Source organism: Garra rufa, chromosome 8 (assembly GCF_049309525.1).
Source record: "Garra rufa chromosome 8, GarRuf1.0, whole genome shotgun sequence".
Lineage (NCBI taxonomy): Eukaryota > Metazoa > Chordata > Actinopteri > Cypriniformes > Cyprinidae > Garra > Garra rufa.
Genome location: NC_133368.1, coordinates 46,080,284 through 46,102,717, shown reverse-complemented (window position 1 = coordinate 46,102,717; position 22,434 = coordinate 46,080,284). Strand labels below are relative to the sequence as shown.

Sequence of the window (22,434 nt, the reverse complement as noted above, 5' to 3'; positions counted from 1 at the left end):
GGCTCGATTCTTCCCCGGCACAGACCCCTTCTGCGGTCTGCCCCCGGGGGTCGAGCGTTTCAGTGCGAGGTGCTTCCATTTGGCTACTCCCCTTCTCCCCGCATCCTTCTTTAGGCCACGGGAGCTTCCCTGTCCCCTCTTCGGCAGACAGGGATTCGCGTTTCCAACCGCCGAACTCGGTCAACAGGACAGCCCGCCTTGCTACCAAGAGCGCGCAGTCAGTGCTGTAGTGCCTACGATTATGCAGGCACAACCCAGCGGTCCTTCTCAAAATTTTGAGGCTCCTGGGGCACATGACAGCTTCAGCCGCTCTGCCACTGAGCTCGCTTCATGTGAGACCGCTTCAGCACGATCGAGTCCTGAGATGGACATAGCATCTCGGCTCACTCCGGACTGGCGTTTTCCCGCAGTTTTGCCGACTAGTCAGCCCGTGGCTTACCACGGGTTGAGATGCCGTGTGCAACGGGCGCTTACAGCTCGTCCACCATCTGTTCCTATGGAGTCAAACGTGGCAGACATTGCTACATGCCATTCTCATGATACCAGGGAAACTCAACCGTGCAGCCTGTTGGCTCCCACAGCAGTCCATCCACCCTGCGGAATGGCGACTCCACCCCATGACATTTCAGCTGGTTCGGAGCTATTTAGGCAAGGCCCAGCCACATCCGCTCGCCCTTCCCGATTCCTCCCATTGCCAGTCGCCTCTTCTCAAAGTGGCACTGGCACGCAGCTGACCTCCGGGGCTCAAATACGCCTTTCCCCCAGAGAGTCTCCTTGCACAGACTCTGTGCAAGTCCAGGGAGGACGAGGAGTAAGTCTTGTTGGTTGCGCCACGGGAGTGGCCCACCCAGACTTAGGTCTCAGTAACCATTTCCCTCGCGGCAGCCCCTCCCTGCTAGGGCACGGGTTGGCACCCGCAAACCTCTCCGGCCTTCCTCAGGCCGTGATAGCAACTATCACTCAGTCCCGAGCTCCCTCTACCAGGCAGGCTTATGCACTGAGATGGGGTCTGTTTGTTGACTGGTGTTCCTCTCGTGGAGAGGACCCACAGAGATGCACGATTGCAGTAGTGCTTTCCTTCCTGCAAGAGAAGTTGGAGCGCAGGCTGTCCCCTTCGACTCTCAAAGTGTACGTTGCTGCTATCGCAGCATATCATGATGCAGTAGATGGAACATCTCTTGGTAAGCACCAACTCATTGTGAGGTTCCTCAGAGGCGCGAGGAGAATCAATCCTCCCAGACCGCACCTCGTACCCTCTTGGGATCTCTCTGTCGCCCTCCAAGGCCTGCGGGACGCCCCATTTGAGCCAATGGCGTCAGTTGAGCTAAAATTTCTGTCGCTTAAGATAGCGCTCCTGACTGCCCTGGCTTCCATCAAGAGGGTAGGGGACCTACAAGCCTTCTCTGTCAGCGAAGCGTGCCTAGAATTCGGGCCCGGCGATTCTCACGTTATCCTGAGACCCCGGCCCGGCTATGTGCCCAAGGTTCCCACCACGCCTTTCCGCGATCAGGTGGTGAACCTGCAAACTCTGCCCCTGGAGGAGCCAGACCCAGCTTTTGCGATGTTGTGTCCAGTCCATGCTTTACCCATATATGTAGACCGCACTCGGCACTTCAGACGCACCAAGCAGCTCTTTGTCTGCTTTGGAGGTCAGCAGAAAGGGAATGCTGTCTCCAAACAGAGGTTGGCTCATTGGGTGGTAGATGCCATCTCCCTGCCATACTTGTATCAGGGACTGCCATGCCCCTTAGGTGTTCGTGCCCACTCCACATGGAGTGTTGCCTCATCCTATGCGTTGGCTCATGGCGCCTCGCTAGCAGATATCTGTAGAGCTGCGGGCTGGGTGACACCTAATACCTTCGCTAGGTTTTATAACCCTGCCGGGTCTCCTTCGCCCTGCAGGTTGTGGCAATATGTTTCAGTATTTCCAGTGGTCAACCAGAAAGCCTCTGTTTTCCTCATATATCCCTTAGAACTTATGGATATATTGAATTATTTTTATTTCCACATGAAAGATCTCATGTGCTCCGCCCCCCCCCCCAACCCATGCTTCAGTACAACTGGCATTCCTGTGGGGTCCCCCATAATTGGCCCCCAGGACGTTGGGAAGGTTATGTTACACTCCCACCTGCTGGCACGTATACCTGTCGGCACGTGGGTTTGTGCGTAACGTGGCGTCAGGGTCGTGGCCTGTTCCATGGGTCTGTTCCCAATGTAACGTTGAAGTGATTCGACTGAAGGGGAACGTCTAGGTTACGTAGGTAACCTTCGTTCCCTGAAGGAGGGAACGGAGACGTTACATTCCCCTGCCACGCCCCTGGCGTCGCGCTGATGCCGGCTCGATTCGGCTCTTCAGCGAAAACCTGAATGAGTGGTGCGCACCACCATCTTATATACCCGTATGTACGGGGGAGTGGCTTGGCACGCAAACACCACTCGCCAATGTTCATTGGCCTTTTGAATAAGGCTCAGAGATGATTGGTCTTCAGGGAACGAGGGTTACCTACGTAACCTAGACGTTTGCTTCAGGGCAGGGGCGTTGCTAGACCCTTTTTACTGGGGCATGTGCATGAGTTATAATTTACTTTGATAATCCCGAAATAAAGACATTAAACTATATGCAACAGCTGAATTGACGCTTCTTAAAGCAACGCAGTTTAACCGAAGACTATGCACGAAGACTATGCACGCAGATATCCATGCCCGTGCGCGTCTGTGTATTTAACTGCAACGTGCACCTCACACAGCCTTTTACGCAGAAGTACATGCAGTGTAGGAATAGTTGGTTACACAAGTTTGTATAGTTAATTGTGTTGTAAATGCAATTGTGAAGCAGTTTGTGATGCATTTTGGAAACAGTAGATGAGCCCCTGGTCTAATGGCTTGAGAAACCCGTTCTCAAAGACTTACTTTTAGTCATTATTTGGATAGCACACATATTCTGAATGCCTTCGGCAGAATTCAAATTAGCCATTTTAATCTAGATTAATCTAGATTAATTCCAAGATTACAGTAAAATTAATCTAGATTAAAAAAAATGTATCTATGCCCACCACTAATAAAAACATATTTCACCATAAGGTAAAAATAAAATAATATAAAATTCAGTATGGGCACATTTATGTTTATGTTCATTTAAAAAAAAAAAAAAAAAAAAAAAAAAAAATTATATATATATATATATATATATATTTTTTTTTTGTAATATAAGGTCATATTAAAAACATCTTGGAAACATTTTACTATGCCTTAATTGATTTAGCTACTTTTCAAATGCTCTATGCATATAAACAAGTTAATAATAAAATAAAATTAAATTAAATTAAATTAAATTAAATTAAAATTCCATCAATTGCAGCAAAGGACTATAGTATCAATAATAATAATAATATTAACAATAATTTATACTAATGTATTACTTTTTTATTACTTCTATAAAATAAAATAAAATACAGAGAAGAATCAGGTCTGATCGCATGATCGTCTGTTCATTTCTTCAGTATAGGCTCATCTATGTTTATGTTCATTTTTAATAAAAAAAAATTGTTATATAAGGCAACATTAAAAGCATCTTGGAAACTTTTCTTATTTATTTATTTAGCTACTTTTTCAAATGCGTTATGCATATAAACAAGTTAATAAAATAAAATAAAATAAAATAAAATAAAATAAAATAAAATAAAATAAAATAAAATAAAATAAAATAAAATAAAATAAAGCATCAAGTCAGATTGCATAGTCATCTGATCATTTCTTCAGTGTGGGCACATTTATGTTTATGTTCATTTTTAATAAAAAAAAATTGTAACATAAGGTCATATTAAAAACATCTTGAAAACTTTTTACTGCCTTAATTTATTTAGCTACTTTTCAAATGCTCTATGCATATAAACAAGTTAATAATAAAATAAAATAAAATAAAAATAATATCAATAATGGATGACAGAAAATGAGAAGTATCAATAATTTAATTTGATGTACTAAATTAACTAAAGCTAAATAAAAATGAATAAAAACTACATGTAATTATATAAAAAAAAAAATAATGACAAAACCAGAAACCACATTTTACTTTAAAATTAAAATGAAAACTGAAAATATAAAAATAAAAAACTAAATCAAAATATTAATAACAACTATAGTAGTATCTAAGTGATACTAAAGCAAAAATGATTGGGAATCATTAATAATAATATTGTAATTGTATCAAAAAATACAATTCTATAGAAATTATGTGAAAATAGTAAAATGTCCCGATGCATTATGGTTTATGTAATATAAATATAAATATAGTGTATGTACAATAAAAGTATTTTACGCCACAAAAGAAATAAATCTTAATGGTCCTCATTTTCTTGCTTGAATTTAATCAAATTTTTTTTATGACCTGCCCTGATCCTGTGACACAAGTTTATGAACTGAATGTTTCAACAAAACCTTTATTTCTTGATTATGTGTGATGTATCCACATTTTATGTGCCCATATAACGTCCAAGCAAACTATAATAACATAAGATGAAGATTCTCACCTGTATAAGTTGTGAGTGGTTCATGATTCCATTGGTTTCACTGGATATAGACACCATGTGCTCTGGGAAAAAGTCCTGCAATGACCAAGAAACCATGACACATGAATAAATATACAATCTTCAACCTAAAAACTGATAGTGTTAGCATCTAAACAAATGCCAACAAGTATATTCACACCTATTTCAATGGAAATGTCACGTATTGGGGCATTTTACATGTACTAGAAGAGAAACTGCTCAAAGCACCTTTGTTAAATCTGGCATTAGGATCCGTAACCTTTAAAATCACAGGAGTTAGTGATCTGTACTTGATTATTTAGGCATTACCTTGAATTCTTAACCAGTACAATTAAAGAGCCCGATTGTGTGTCTACGTTTCAATCTTTAATGACCTTGAATAGGTAACCCTGGATGTTTGGCTAAACCTCAACAAATCAATTATACATTAGCAGGACGGCATGTGTCCCGATTCTCACACACACTTACAAGAGGCTTCTTGAAGAACTCGTATTTGGCATAATTCTTCCTGAAGTACAGACAACAGTGTGAGTCCATTCCCCAACCTGACTGAACCTCCATAACCGACTCATGGTCTTCTATGGTTCTCTCTGGAAATCACAAACAAGAGTTAGTTTAGTACTGTACATGCTTATGAATTTATGAACCATACATGTGCACTAAAGCATGTTATGTGCATTAAAGGACATAAAGTGAAATGTGTAACCTATTCAACTAACGTAATGTGATTAAAAGTGGATATTTAACAAGAAAAAATGTAGCTTGGGACTTTGTAACGTATACAACAGCACAATGGTTTTCAACATTGATACTAAGCAACAAATCAGCATAATAGAATGATTTCTGTGAGACTGAAAACTTGAGTAATAATGCTGAAAATTCAGCTTTGACCACACAAATACAGCTGAGGTCAAAAGTTTGCATCCCCCTTTTAGAATCTGCAAAATGTTAATTATTTTACCAAAATAAGAGAGATTATACAAAATGTTATTGTTTATTTAGTACTGACCTGAATAAGATATTTCACATGAAAGATGTTTACATATATTCTACTAGAGAAAATAATAGAACAATGACCCTGTTCAAAAGTTTACATACACTTGATTTTTTATACTGTTTCGTTACCTGAATAATCCACAGCTGTGTATTTTGGTTTAGTGATAGTTGTTCATGAGTCCCTTGTTTGTCTGGAACAATTAAACTGCCTGCTGTTCTTCAGAAAAATCCTTCAGGTCCCACAAATTCCAGCATTTTCCAGCATTTGAACCCTTTCAAACAATGACTGTATGATTTTGAGATCTATTTTTTCACACTGAGGACAACTGAGGGACTCATATGCAGCTATTACAGAAGGTTCAAACACTCACTGATGCTTCAGCAAAAAAAAAAAACATGCATTAAAGGCTGTTTTTTTTTTTTTACTGTAAACGAGACACACTTATATCTAAAAGCATAATTACGACAAACAAGCCGTTTTTGAGATTGACCGTGATTTAGTTTTGTGGTCAGTGGCCGGTGAATGGGAATACTAGGGGCATACATTTGAGCGCATCAAAATCGATATTTTTACAACACTAAGAAGGCTCGACACACCATGACACTTTGCTCGAAGTATCGCCTGGGTCTCCACACATGAACTCGAGCATTGAGAACATTGTTCGTGTACACAGAGTTAACTAAAAATAAAGGTTTTGAACAACTCACTTTCACTGCTTGAGTTTCCGCTCGCGGCCGTCTTGCCAGTCAAGAGGTGTCGATCTCCGAATGCGAGGAAGGATAGCTCTTAAAGCATATTTCCATATAATTCGTTGTTTTGTCGCAAGTGAAAAACAATATTAAACTTCTAGTTGTAAAAAGAGCCTCATATAAGCCTAATATTTCGTCCTATGGAGTCCATTCATTCGCATTCGGAGATCGACACTTCTTGACTGGCAAGACAGCCGCCAGCGGAAACCCAAACAGTGTAAGTGAGTTGTTCAAAAAGTGTTGTTACTTTTTAGTAAACTCTGTGTACACGAACAATGTTCTCAATGCTCGAGTTCATGTGACCCAGAACCAGACGATACTTCGAGCAAAGTTTCATGGTGTGTCGAGTCTTCTTAGTGCTCAAATGTATGCCCCTAGTACTCCCATTCACCGGCCACTGACCACAAAACTAAATCACGGTCAATCTCAAAAACGGCTCGTTTGTCGTAATTATGCTTTTAGATATAAGGTTGTCTCGTTTACAGTAAAAAAAAAAAACAGCCCAGGTTGCATTTTGGCAACAGTTATCCTTTAAGGGCTGGGGGTGAAAACTTACTGAATTTTAAGATATGGGTAAATTTAACTAATTTTGTCATCTGGGAAACATGTAACATCTTCTGTAGCCTCTGAAGGGCAGTACTAAATGAAAAAAATATGATAGCATCAGTGAGCATCAGTGAGCGTTTAAACCTTCTGCAATATGAGTCCCTCAGTTGTCCTCAGTGTGAAAAGATGAATCTCAAAATCATACAGTCATTGCTGGAAAGGGTAAATACACTCAAATGCTGAAAAAACAAAGAATATGTGGGACCTGGAGAATTTTTCTGAAGAACAGCAGGCAGTTTAACTGTTCAGGACAAACAAGGAACTTATGAACAACTACCACTAAACAAAAAACACAGCTGTGGATCATTCAGGTAATAACATAGTATTAGAATCAAGGGGATGTAAGCTTTTGAACAGGATCATTTTAATCAATTCAACGATTATTTCCTCTTGTGGACTATATGTAAACATATCTTTTATGTATAATATCTTATTCAGGTCAGTACTAAATAAACAACATGCATTTTGTATGATCCCTCTTATTTTGGTATAATAATTAACATTTTGCAGATTCTGAAAGGGGGGTGTAAACATTTGATGAGACTTATACACTGGCAATGGTTTGCAAGTAATATACTGTCGCAACTTGCTGTATTAATATCTAACATGCAGTTACAGGTGTGTGTCAGCTTTGAAGATGGCTTATCCAATCAGAATCTAGAGTCTGAACAAGTATTTATTAATATGAGATTTTACTGCCCTCGTTTGTTTCACCATCCCACTGCACCATGGGCTTGACAGATTAATTATTAACACTCCTTTCAAAAATTATGCCTTGATAATGAGCAACCTTCAATAGTAATGAGAGTGATGTGTGGGGGAGCTCGTTATTCCACTTTATCATTAAATATTATTCAGCTCCTGCAAGCCTAAATGCATGTTTAATGACTAAATGGAAAGCATCTGTTTAGAAGCAGCCATCTGGAAGAGGGAGACTACTGTTATTTCATACTAATTAATTCCCATAGCGTTACAGCAGTTTTCAGACAGATCTTTTTCAGATCTGTTTGCATTGGCTTTGACCAACGGAGCAATTGCATATGTATACATATATGTATATGTCATCTCCATGCTGTTCTCTTGAATTTCACTTGGAGATGGGCGAGAAATGACATTATGAATTTTTGATGGCATTCATTATATCTCAATATTTATGTTAATAATGAAATTTAGAAAATATTATTTGTGTAATGGCTTAAAAGACAATAATTTCCAAGTTTATAATAAAAAATAAATAAAAGAAAAAAAATACAGTACCAGTCAAAAGTTTTTTTTATCCTACTTCTGCTCACCAAGCCTGCATTTATTTGTTCCAAAGTTCCAAACTGTAAATTTTTAAAATATTTTTACTATTTGAAATAACTGTTTTCTTTTTGAATATATTTTCAAATTGAATTTATTCCTGTGATTTCAAAGCTGCATTTTTAGCATAACTCCAGCCTTCAGAAATCATTCAAATATTCTGATTTGCTGCTCAAACACATTTATTAAAATTAGTATTATGTTGTAAACAGCTGAGTAGAATTTTTTCAGGTTTCTTTGATGAATAGAAAGTTTAGAAGAACAGCATTTATCAGAAATAGAAATCTTTTGTAACATTATAAATGTCTTTATCATCAATTTTGATCAATTTCAAGCATCCTTGCTTAGTAAAATTAATCATTTATATATATATATATATATATATATTTACATTTTTATATATATATATAAAATATATTCAAATAGAAAGCAGTTATTTTAAATAGTAAAAATATTTCACAATTGATTTTGCTGTTTTTTGGATCAAATAAATGCAGGCTTGGTGAGCAGAAGAAATTTTAGTCATAAAATTAAGCAATATAAAAAAAAAATCACCAACTTCAACTTCAAAATTTGACTCGAGTTGCTGCCATAAAGTTTTAAGTATAATAAAATTAGCTGTGCAAGTAATTGTAACTTTAATTATATTAAAATAACTTTAAAATCAACTTGGCAAAAATTGCAAACTTAAGTAATGGGGAAAAAATATTTGTTCATAGCAACTCATTGTCAATTTTATTATTTACAATTTCAACTTTAAAATAAAAATTAAAAATGTAATAAAACCTGTTTAGCAAATGTGTGCATAAACAGATGAGTAAATTATCCTCTCTGAACAAATTCTAGCACTTCATGGCATTATTTTTCCTCTGTAAATCGTCATTGTTTCTTTGTTGATTATTAAACAACAGCAATTCTCTCTGCATACAACATTTTCCATCAGAGATATCAAAATAGTAATATCCCACATTCAAATTGACCACAGCGCAATCAAAGACAGCATCGTTAGGAAAGTTATTGGCCCAATTAAAAGTGCATTAAAATGACTTCAATATTAAAAATCACAACAATTCTCTGGTTTCAATCATTAGGGAATAACCTGTTCTGCATGGAGATCCTGCCAAGTGTTTGCACTAGCACTGAAACTCCTGCAATGAGACTCAGGTTACTGAGAAGATAAATAATGCAGGTGGCGTCTTTAACCCCAGGACGTGAATGTGAGCAGACGGAAACCTCATGCAAAGCCTGTGTTTAAATAATGCATCTGAATCAGTTCTGATCTAGCTGGAACTATGAGACTAATTGACTCATGAATGAATCATTCAGACTCAGGTCTTGTGAACTCATCAACTGATTCATTAAAAAGATTCAACTCTTTTGTGAACTCTCATCGGTGCTCCAAGAAAAGTTAGAGTTAGGGTGGATCAGTTTTCTTATTGTTAACTGAATCTATTAAATTACAAACAAATATTGTTTTTAGTATATAAATAATGCTAAATAACACTGAGGTGGATGTCAAGATTTTAAGTGAATAACATGCTTCAGAAAACTTACAGTATAGAATACATAACACACTTTTATGACACGCCCTTTATAGGATAAGATTGTACATCCGTTTAAATTAAATAAAGACTTTTTTTTTTTCATATGACCTTGACTGCATTATATTTGGTGAAGACATACTAAAATATTCAGATTATCCATATGTTGCATTGTTTAAGCTGCAGATTTAACTTGTTGAGATGTTTGTTGAGAAGCTTACCAATACTCAGATGTGGGATCTGCTCAAACAGGGTCCAGCTGTGGTCATCAATGCAGTGGTTCTTCAGGATGAACAGCTGGCATATGTCCCGGGCAGTGATGTCACTGGGCACCTCCACTGCACGGCTGGTGTTGTCTTCACTGTACACTTTGATTACCTGCAACACAGCAAGAAATAAATGAATACAGAAAGAGGCTTTGGCTGCATTCAAAATCAAATACTAGCTTACTGCTTACTATTTAATGGGGTCATCGGATGCAAAACTCACTTTTACATGTTGTTTGAACATTCATGTGTGTTGGCAGTTTGTGTACACAACCACCCTACAATGATAAAAATCCACCCAGTGGTATTTTTTTTAATCTTTAAAAGTAATATTCCCTTTTTAAAATCAGGTCATTCTCATCTGAAACCGTCCGAATACGATCGCCATTGTGTGACTCAGGTGCAGAGGAAGGCTCTAATTGAGCGATTGAGGTGTTCTGTTGTTGGATGTAACAATGAACATAGCAGTAGTCATTTACTCCCGACATCTGAGCCACTTAAGACGCAGAGGATAACGTTACTTTCGTTTTTAAAAGGAAAGCGCTGATCCCGATCTACATATGCATCTATGTTCGTGTGAATCGTTCCAGATGCAGCTTCACCCACAGCAGAAGTGAGTATAAGGGTTTTTATGCATCTTTGCAAATTGCCTTTCTTAATAATGTGCTTGTTGGCAAGTTTCGCTAAAGCTAAAGTAAACATTACAGCTCGTAATAACTCAGCAGAGAGGGGTGGGGCGGGGCGAGCAGAGCTCATTTGCATTTAAAGGGGCCAATGCGATAAAATGAGCTGATATTTTGCGGAGCAGATTTTTACAAGGTAAAAGGGTGTTTTTTTACACTACTATTGAACATTTTTAACCAAAGTATATTAGAGACTTTTCATTGAGACCCTAAAGTATCATATGAACTTGTGGAAAAAGGGCATCTGATGACCCCTGATGACCTCAAAAAGAAAAGGAATAAAGGAATAAAATTCCAGGATTTATCTCTATATAGTGCACTTCAGTGGAAGCAAACAGGTTGAAGGTCCAAATTGCAGTTTCAATGCAGCTTCAAAGGGCTCCACACGATCCCAGACGAAAAATAAGGGTCTTATATAGTGAAACATTCAGTCATTTTCTAAAAAAAACAAAACAAAAAGTATGTTCTTTTTAACCACAAACGCTCGTCTTGCACTAGCTCTGCGATGCGTGTCTATGAAGTCACACATTACATAATAATTTGGAAAGGTCATGCATCTGTGCACTCTGGTTCAAAAACGTAGGGTAGGATGAAAAACTCATTGTCATTTTCTCCTCCAACTTCAAAATCATTTTACCTTTTTTGTAAAGGGTGTTTGACTTTCTTCTGTTTGGCACTTCTGCTTGCGTCATAAGTAACCTTTCCAATGTGACTACATAATGCTTGAGGTCAGTGCAAGATGAGCATTTGTGGTTAAAAAGAACATACCTTTTTTTTTTTTTAGAAAATGGCTGATCATTTCACTACATAAGACCCTTATTCTTCGTCTGGGATTGTGTGGAGCCCTTTGAAGCTGCATTGAAACTGCATTCAACCTGTTGGCTCCCCTTGAAGTTTGTTATATGGAGAAAAATCCTGGAATGTTTTCCTCACAAATGTTCATTTCTTTTTCAACTGAAGAAAGAAAGACATGAACATCTTGGATAACATGGGGGTGAGTAAGTTATCAGGACATTTTTATTCTGGAAGTAAACTAATCTTTTACATACATAAATAAAATTAAATTCAAAAGTTCGAGGTTGGTACAATTTTAAAAATATTTTTGAAATAAACTATTTTGTTTATCATGCCTGCATACATTTGTTAAAAAAATATGGTAAAATCATAAAAAAATTGTGAAATATTTTTACAATTTTCTTTTGTAATATATTTTGTAATATATTTTCTTCCTGTGATGCAAACCTGAATTTCCAGCATTATTACTCCAGTCTTTAGTGTCACATGATCCTTTAGAAATCATTCTAATATTCTGATTTGCTGCTCAATAAACATTTCTATTATTAATGTTGAAAACTTTTTTTTTTGTTTGTGGAAACTGATATTTGTTATGATTCTTTGTTGAACACAAAGTTCAAAAGAAGTCTTTATTTGCATTTAAACAGCATTTATTTGAAATAAAAATCTTTTGTAACATTAAAAGTGTCTTTATTTGTCACTTTGACAAATTTAATGCATCCTTGCTGAATAAAAGTATTAATTTCTTTGAAAATAAAATACTGACCCCAAACTTTTGAACTGTACTGTATTTAAATGCAATTGTAATTATTATTACATAAAATACATTTTAACAGTCGCAGCCACATGATCTCATTTTTAAATATTGCATAGAAAAATATTTGAGAAATATTCAATTATTTGAGAAATACTCAGTTATGTGTAAATATGTGACCCTGGACCACAAAACCAGTCATAACGGTCAATTTTTCGAAATTGAGATTTATACATTATTTGAAAGCTGAACAATCTGGAATCTGAGGGTGCAAAAAATCTAAATATTGAGAAAATCGCCTTCAACGTTGTCCAAGTGAAGTTCTAAGCAATGCATATTATTAATCAAAAATGAAGTTTCAATATATTTACAGTAGAAAATTTACAAAATATCTTCATGGAACATAATCTTTACTTAATATCCTAATGATTAATCGATAATTTTGACCCATACAATGTATTTTCAACTACTGCAACAACTATGCCTGAGCTACTTAAGACTGGTTTTGTGGTCCAGGGTCACATATGTGAATTTTTAGCAGGAAAGAGATGTTTAAAAAGGCTGATGATACTTAAAGTTCATTCATCATACTGCAAACGAAAGGTCAAATCAAGCACATTGCATTGTGGGACCCACATAAGCTCTGTTGCATACTGAACCTTTTAGCATATCTAGTACTGTAGATCAAATTAATCACATACTATACTGCAGCAACAGACCAGAAAGCTAGTATGCTATTCAGAACACAACCCTGTTTTTCCATGCAAGTTTATGTCCCACTGCCATTTTATCAGACACAGTGACACTCCTTTATCGTCCCACAAGAACTACATTTGACATCATGTCCTATATGCAACAACCCGTTCATTCAAATGCAGACAGCCTGAATGTTTCCTTTCATCAGCGCTTTAGTTCCCTGCTACACCTCATATGCAGAAACTCAATATCATCTCCGAAACCTTAGAGTTTCATTTATCACCTCGAATCGTTCTCAAACGATCCCAGATTGCATCGATTTCAAAAGACACAAACGCAAAAATTGCTGTTTGGAAGTAACTTACCCCTGTGCTGGGCGGCAGGCAAGGCTGCGATTTGGGACAAGCTCTGCAGCTTATGTAGGTCTGAGTGCACAGCATTTCTCAAGAGTTGAGAGAACGTAAAACATAAACGCAAGTATCTGGTGGGGAGCAGCGAGCTTCTCTCTCTCTTTCCGTCTGCAGCCAAGCTCAAATGAGGTAATTAGAGAGAGCGGCTCAGTGCAGCCTCCGCTGCTGCATGTCACCATGGTTTTGTCCAATCACCTGCCACCGTTTATCCGGCGGGGGTGAGTCCCGCTCGTCTGCCCCCCTGCGCGCACACACACCGGAGGGGGAGGGAGGCAAAAAAGTCACAAGATTTGCCCCACCTACCTATTCACACAGGCTTGACAGGCCCCTGCCCTTCGCATAAATCCCAGCAAGCAATTAGAAAACCTCTAGTTAAACGCGAGACCCGACGGGTCAACCCCGGACTAAAGGGTGGAGGGCGAGAGGGAGCTAGAAACTTATTCATTATCTTAAATTTGACATGTGTTCAGATTTCATTTTGATTCGTTTTTTAATTCATTATAACAATTCTATTTAGGGTTAATTTATTTATGCTTTCCAGTTTTTACTAGTCTGATTTATCTTACATTCTCGCATTTTTGCTATTTTTATGATTTTGTAATTTTTTTTTTACTTTTAGATTTTCATTAAAAATATATATTTTAACTTAGCTTTAATTTATGTCTGTTTTTCAGTTATTACTATTCTGAACTTTAAATTTCATGTGTTCAGATTTCATTTAATTTCTGTTTCGGTTTGATTAATTTTGCTATTTTTTTTATTTTAACATTTGTATTAGTTTTATATATTTTTTTTTTCTATTTAGCCTTAATTTATGTCTGTTTTTCAGTTATTACTTATTATTGCTTAAGTTATTATTATTATGAATTATCCTAAATTTCAGATTTAATGTTCAGATTTAATTTAATTTTAGTTTAGGTTTTAGTAATGTATGTTTAATTAGGTTTTAGGACTGAAGGATGGAGGGGGAGAGGGAGCTAGAAAGTGAGTGACACTTCTGATAGGTGGGAGGTTTTCATGTCCTCAGCATGAAAGTCATGAAATCATATTTGTTTGTTCAATTTCATCACAACATTACAGGTACAGTGCATACAGAATTATGTCAAACAACATATTTTCAGTTTATTTAAATGTTATTATTATATATATATTTTTTATTTTATATATATATTTTTTTAATTTATATTTTAATAAAAAAATTAATGTATTAATTTTGTTTTAGTCATTTTGTTATATGCTTTTGTCAGTTTGATTAGTTATTGTTTTTTATTTAGCTTTATTTTTATTATTCAGTTTTACATTTTTGGTAATTTTAATTAAAAATATATATTTTTGTATTTTAGATTTAGTTTAATTACCAAATTTCTTTTTACTATTCTTAGTTTTCTGTTCAGCCTTCATTTTCTTTTAGTTATTATAATTCAGAATTTTATTATAATTCAGATTTTATTTAATTTTAGTTCAGGTTTTAGTAACTTAGCCATTTTTTCATTTGTATTAGTTTTTATTTTTAAGTTTATTCCTGTTTTTAATTTTGCTATTTTTTGGTTTTGTCTTTTTTATTAGTTTTTGCAAATATTTCTACAATGTTTCTAATTTTATTTTTACAAATATTTCTATTTAACTTTAATTTATTTCTGTTTTTCAGTTATTACTGTTCTGAATTATTTTACATTACATTAAATCATATGTTCAGATTTCATTTAATTTCAGTTTAGGTTTTAGTAAATTTGCAATTTTTTTAAGTTTACTTTTATTTTTTAAAATTCTGTTTAGCTTTAATTTATTTATGCTTTTATTTAGCAATTTTTCTGTTTTTTTTATTTTTTACAAATAATTCAATAGCTTTAATTTATTTATGTTTTTCAGTTATTACTATTCAGAATTATTTAATATTTCCATGTTTATATTTCTTTCAATTTAATTTTTGGTCTTAGTAATTCTGCTTTTTTTATTATTTTTAACATTTTTATTATTTTTTTCATGTTTAAATTTGCTTTCATTTATTTCTGTTTTTCAGTTATTACTATTTTGAATTGTCTTACATTTTTATATGTTTAGATTTTGTTTAATTTCATTTTAGTTTTTAACAATTGTGCTATTTTTATGATTTTGTCATTTTTATTAGTTATAATATAATATATAAAACTATATATTTCTATTTAGATTTAACTTATTCATTTATTTCACTAATTCATTATCTTAAATTTTACATGTGTTCAGATTTCATTTTTTTATTCGTTTTTTAATTCATTATAACATTTCTATTTAGGGTTATTTTATTTATGCTTTCCAGTTTTTACTTTACTTTGCTATTTTTATGATTTTGTAAATTTTTTTTACTTTTAGATTTTTATTAAAAATATATATTTAAATTTAGCTTTAATTTATGTCTGTTTTTCAGTTATTACTATTCAGAACTTTAAATTTCATGTGTTCAGATTTCATTTAATTTCAGTTTCAGTTTTATTAATTTTGCTATTTTTATTACTTTAACATTTGTATTAGTTTTATTTATTTTTTACAAATATTTCTATTTAGCCTTAATTTATGTCTGTTTTTCAGTTATTACTATTCTGAATTATCCTAAATTTCACATTTAATGCTCAGATTTAATTAAATTTTAGTTTAGGTTTTAGTAATGTAGCTTTTTTTCATTTTTATTAGTTTTGGACTTTTAAAAAATATTTCTATTTATCCTTAATTTATTTCCATTTTTTGCTTATTAATATTCTGAATATTCTGCTCAGATTTCACTTAATTTCAGTTTAGATTTGAATTATTGAGCTATTTTTATGATTTTGTCATTTTTATTAGTTTTATAAAAAACATTTGTATTTAGCTTTAATTTATTTCTGTTTTTCAGTTTTACATGTAATAATTTTGGTACAAAATAAAGTCCAATTTTCAGTTTTACATGTAGTAATTTTAGTACGAAATAAAGTCCAATTTTTTAAAGTAAATCTATTTATTTTTTCCTTTATTTAAATTTTATTTAATTTATTAAAAAACTATCTTAAACAGTTTTTACATCACGATGACAACATTTGCTGAAGCTGGTGTCTCAATGTCTCAAAATTTTGTCACATGACTTCAGAAGATTTGGAATAAAACTCACAAGCCGCACAGACTACTTTTATTATATCCTTATGCCACTTTTAAGATGCTTCTTTGTGTGTGTGTGTTTTTTTTGGAGTCACAATCAATGTTGCATGGAGAGGTCCGCATGAAAAAATAACAGCATAGAGGTTCTACCTGAGGGTGAATAAATAATGACAGAACAGCAGACACAGAACACAAGGATTCATTTTTTCCTTTCCACTCAAAATTTCTTTTTAGGGTGGCATATTCTTTCGATTGATAATCAATTTAAAAGTTTTTCCATGTGTCCTCAATTTCCATTCTGTCCGTCTTTCACAAAATCATTTCAACTACCAAAAACGGTTCCAAAATTGACATCATTCTCCAGGAAGTGACATCATTACGGTGGGAAAACAACAGCACGAATATCAATAAGCCTTTTCAATGAATCTGTTTGTGCTCCATCTTGTCTGATCAAATGCACCAAATCAGCTTCATAACATCAAAATGTCAAAAGGTAAAAGCATTTTCTTGTAAACAATAGTCATAATAAAGTCTAATATACCCTTTTCTCAAAGCATAAGCATATCAATTTCTTCAAAGTTCCAGAGTTAAAAGGGTCTGCGGAGCAGGAATGACCCTGTAAGGTATATGGGAAGAGCGATAGATGGGGGTTGAGGGAGTGTGTGTGAAAGGCAGATTGGTAGGGAGGACACGCCAGTCCTCTTTCAGAGAGGAAAAGGAGGTCAGTGCTCCCCAGCAGGGCCGGGGTTAGCGAGCCTTTCAGCCAATCACAGCCTCCCGCAGTGACATCATCTCCAAATGAGGTAAACGATCCACTGTTTAATCAGTAAGAGAGACCTACAAGACACAAAAAAGACAGAGAGAAGGAGGAGGAAAACCCCTCGCAAAGATGGGCTCTATAAATCTCCCTGACAAGCATTTACCACACCTAACCTGCTAAAGTCACAAGGTAATAAAACAAGCAGGGTTCTTACAACACCCTTATCAGAGTAAATATAAACAGTCCTCAAAGGTAAATGAGTAATGGACGGTGAAGTTAAAAAGTGGCCGGCACAATGCACTACAAGAGGAAATGTGATATTTAAATACATTGGATAAATCTGCTGGATGTTTGAAAAGAAAATGTTGTTTTTTTCATGCACCTGTCAAATTTGAGATTTTGGGCTTTTTGCTTTTTCAGACTAGTGGAAAGAAAACACCCAAAAGACACTGTTAAGTGTTTCTTTTAGAGCACTTTATCTATTTGTGTCAATAGATTTCAATTAAAATACATATTTTCAAAGGCTGTTTTCTTAAAATGAGTTTTTTCTCCTACACTGAGCCATAAATCTCCACTTCAGTAGCACTTACACACACCAGACTTGACATTTTTATTCCTGTCTATATCCTGATGGTTTTTACAGAGGGATTTGTTCATATATAATTAGTTTGATTTTATACAACATTTTACTAAAAAAATTTTACCAAAAATTGGTAAAAATAAATAAATAAATAAATAAATGCATGGTTTTCTGTCTGTTCAAAGTTTTTTTCTGAATTATGGAGTATCAAAATGAGTTGACTCTAATATGTCAAAAATAATAAACTAGAATTTTAAAACTGACTTGATCCAGCGTTTAGATTTTTGTACTAGAAATGTGTGCAAATTAGCGCATATTTAATTAAACAATGCCTCGTTTGCATTTTTAAACCTAACATTTTAGAAAACTTGTAATACAAAAAATGTTTGCAACTGTCAGTGTAATTAATCAACTGGGTAAGTAAGATAAATAATATATATATATTTTTTTTTTACCCTATTCACCTGCAGAACTCTCGCATTAAAGGCATTTGCTATTGAATTCAGTCCATCAGTTAACATATTGTGAAACCAAAAAATGTTTGTAAAAAGCAAATCTATCATTAAGGTGAGACACTGCCTTTAAAAAGATGTATTGTGATTGAAATCTATTGACACAAATAGATAAAGTGCTATAAAAGAAACACTTAACAATGTCTTTTGGATGTTTTCTTTCCACTAGTCTGAAAAAACACTTTATAAAAAAACAAAAAGCCAAAAATCTCAGACTTGACAGATGCATTAAAAAACTGCCTGAAGTGTCTCCCCTTAAGATGTTTTTAACTTCAAACCATTGCTTCTGGCCAAAACACCCATATATAAATCATAATAACACTTTTTTCCCAGTGAAAAAGTTTATCTCCTTTTGTATTCCCACATCAAAATCAACTCACAAATTTGTTAAGAGCTGGTTTGGACTGTTTTGATTCAGACAAGATGACTTTTTCACTGGGGAAACGAATATTATGGATAGAGGACTGATATTTTGAATTTAAAAACATCTTAATGATGGCTTTGTTTCTTCAAACACACAGCTTTTGTCTTCTCAAGATGTTAACTGATGGACTGGAGTGGTGTGGATTATTGTGATGTTTTTTATCAGCTGTTTAGACTCTCATTCTGACGGCACCCATTCACTACAGAGGATCCAAATCTATTCCCATGAAGAAACAAACTCGTCCACATCTTGGATGGCCCTGAGGGTGAGTATAGCTTCAGCAAATTTTCATTTTTGGGTGAAATATTTGTTTAATTGGACTAAAACTGAATTTCTTTTCATTCTGTAATAGCACACCAGCACAGTTACATCACAAAATCATTTACAAATGTCTATTTTAAGTTTACAAGCAAAAATGTTCATGTTGATCATTTAGAGGCCTTTGAAATTTGCATATTCAAAGTGAAAGGCTTTATGGTGTTAACTGACGTCTGGGTTGCTTACTAGTGATTGTGATCGTCAAGTGGTTAATGTGCGCTCAACTCATAAATATTGTGACATGACTAAAGACAGCATGAGACTCTCTGGCTCAAGGACAAGAACATAAAGTCCAGTTCACCAGCCTTAATGAACCTTGAACTGCTCTGAAACACCCAAGTTTAATATCTACCTTCCATCCATTATCCCTCCATGCCATCTCATTTGTATCAATCAATTCACACATCTTTTCCATTTCTGATGCATGTACAGGTAAACATATATGATTGTCACTGTACAGTTGAGGTAAAAAAGTTTACACCCCCTACTTTCAGAATCTGCCAAATGTTAATTATTTTACCAAAATAAGAGGGATCATACAAAATTCATGTAATTGTTTTTTTTTAGTACTGACCTGAATAAGATATTTACAAGTAGTCCACAAGAGAAAATAATAGTTGAATCCGGATCAAAAGTTTTGATTTTCAATACTGTGTTGTTACCTGAATGATCCACAGTGTTTTTTTGCTTTGTGATAGTTGTTCATGAGTCCCTTGTTTGTCCAGAACAGTTAAACTGCCTGCTGTTCTGCTTGCTGAAATCCTTCAGATCCTGCAAATTGTTTGGTTTTCCAGCATTTTTGTGTATTTGAACCCTTTCCAACAATGACTGTATGATTTTGAGATTCATCTTTTCACACTGAGGACAACTGAGAGACTCATATGCAACTATTACAGAAGGTTCAAACACTCACTGATGCTCCAGAAGGAAAAACCATGCATTAAGAACCGGGGGGTGAAAACTTTTTGAATTTGAAGATCAGGGTAAATTTGAATTATTTTGTCTTCTGGGAAAAATTTAACTATCTTCTGTAATCTCTGAAGGGCAGTACTAAATGAAAAAAAAAAAGATATTTAAGCAAAATAAGACAAATGTACACATCTCCATTCTGTTCAAAAGTTTTCACCCCCGGGTTTTAATGCATGGTTTTTCCTTCTTGAGCATCAGTGAGTGTTTGAATTTGAAGAATTTGTGGGACCTAAAGGATGTTTCTGAAGAACAGAAGGCAGTTTAACAGTTCGGGACAAAGAATGGACTCATGAACAACTATCACTAAACAACAACAACAACAAAAAAACACAGCTGTGGATTATTCAGGTAACAACACAGGATTAAAAAATCAAGTGTATGTAAACATTTGAACAGGGTACATTTTATAAATTCAACTTATTTTCTCTTATTCAGGTCAGTACTAAATAATAAATAACATGCATTTTGTATGATCCCTCTTATTTTGGTCAAATAATTAACATTTTCCAGGATCTGAAGGGGGATGTATACTTTTAACACAGCATGTGAGTGATTCTAAAATAACACTGATGTATATATTGTATGCAACAAGGTGTTTTGACACTGACAGCAGTTTGCAGTGACAAAAGTACCAGAAGTCAATCATTTTCATTTTTTGTAATATATTTTTACTTATAAAACAAACAAACAAATACATAAATAATATTTATTATATTATATTATATTATATTATATTATTCTATACATTTTCAATGACAGTTTGCTATTAGAGTAGCATAAGTGACAGCAACCTTTGGAAATGCGACAAAGTTGAGCTGAGTTTAACTTTATGCAAATAAGCTGCAAAGTCATGCACACAGCGTGTCAAGAGAGAGTTTCAAAGGCAGCATGACAAGTTAAAAATAATTCAACTTTTAAAAATACAACTGAAAGTCACTGAGTAAAGAGTTCACATAAAGCCGTCTCGACTCAAACCAAATCAGAACCAGAAATCAGACCACAAGATCCTTAACCCAGATGCAGGGTTTAGCTTGTTGGGTCATTTTAATGGGTTGTTTTTAATATTTTTTACCCAAGTGCTGGGTAGTTTTACTGTAACTAAGCTGCTGGGTCACTTTATTGGGATATTAAATATTGGGTTATTTTTTTACCCAACTGCTGGGTTGAGCCTGTCTCTGATGAAACAACCCAGCTACTGAGTTAAGGTCATTGCACACTGAGTCCGGAATTTTTTTCGTATTTGTAATCCTAAAAATTCGTCATGCACAGAAACCATGCACACTGAGTCCGATGCGTATTAATTCATCCGTTGCGGAAAAAAACGCAAAACAATACAAAATGGAATCTTCAAGCAGCGAGGATGATTTTGTTGTTCACACTCTTCTTAAAAAGAGAAAAAGCAAGAACACACAGGTCCATCCAATTATAAGATATAGAGAGGAATAAGAGAATACTTTTTATGCGCACCTCCTTATTAATAAACTGAGGGATTATCCCTGGTGATTTAAAGTTTACGAATATCTTCTTAAGAAATAAATTAAGAAATTTCTTAAGATAAATTCTAAGAAGTTCGTAAGAATGTACTTAAGTGCAATTCTTGAAAAAATCTTAAGAAATTCTCAAATATGTTCTTAAGAACATCTTAATTTCTTTCTTAAGAAAAAAAATACATCTATCTGAGTGAATACATGGCTGAAGACGCATTTATAAACACTTCAACATCTTTTTTGCGGTTTCTGCAGATTATAATCATAAGCACGCACATTTTCGTCACGACCTTAACTGACGCTCGGCTTCATGTTTTTAATGCGCCGTGTTTTTGAACCGTTACTTTTAAAGAGTCTGTCTTAAGCATTTTTGTTCCCTCGTCCGAATGAACGTTATGTGTGTGCGCTGCTGCAGCAAACGCGTCCTGCACATATGCGCTAAATACGGCCAAAGATTATGGCGTATTTATAGGCCAAGTAAATAAAAAAAAATGTTTAATTAAATCTCCCTATCTGACTCGATTTTGTAGAGTTGCTACTAAGTTTTGATGTCGGCAAAAAGTAGGGTCATTCATAGGCTAATCATGACCGATCATTGTTTACATTATCAGTCATTGCTTTCACTTCAGCGAACTCGTGCTCATCTCTAATAATAGTCCTAATATGTATTATATGTAGCTAGTAGTGTTGCAATGCTTTAATATAACAGTCAATTTGAAATAACCCAATAAATTAATTAAATAATTCTAACTGTTTGGGATTTAAGACAAGTCTCTGGCTATCCTAACTTTAAGAAGTTATTTACGATGGTTTTTAAGTAGATTCTTTTCAAGAATTTGAATTTTCTTAATTTTTGTCTTAAGAACAATCTTAAGTTAAAAGATAAGAATATTCTTAAGACGATTTTTTTGGGAATACAAAATATTCTTAACT

At 34.5% G+C, this 22,434-nt stretch overlaps 1 protein-coding gene across 2 annotated transcripts in view; it reads right to left on the bottom strand.

Moving 5' to 3' along the window:
• grb14 (growth factor receptor-bound protein 14) overlaps window positions 1-22,434 on the bottom strand; it is an 80,336-nt gene that overhangs the window by 18,773 nt on the left and 39,129 nt on the right. The window contains exons 1-4 of one of the 2 annotated variants that reach the window (XM_073845782.1): window positions 13,302-13,436; window positions 9,964-10,120; window positions 5,016-5,137; window positions 4,530-4,604 (exon numbers count right to left, since the gene is read on the bottom strand). In XM_073845782.1, the coding sequence (XP_073701883.1) occupies window positions 4,530-4,604; window positions 5,016-5,137; window positions 9,964-10,120; window positions 13,302-13,376 (429 nt within the window). In that variant the 5' untranslated portion in view covers window positions 13,377-13,436. Of the gene's footprint in view, window positions 1-4,529; window positions 4,605-5,015; window positions 5,138-9,963; window positions 10,121-13,301; window positions 13,437-22,434 lie in introns of those variants that run through there. The other variant, XM_073845781.1, reaches the window with a different exon arrangement.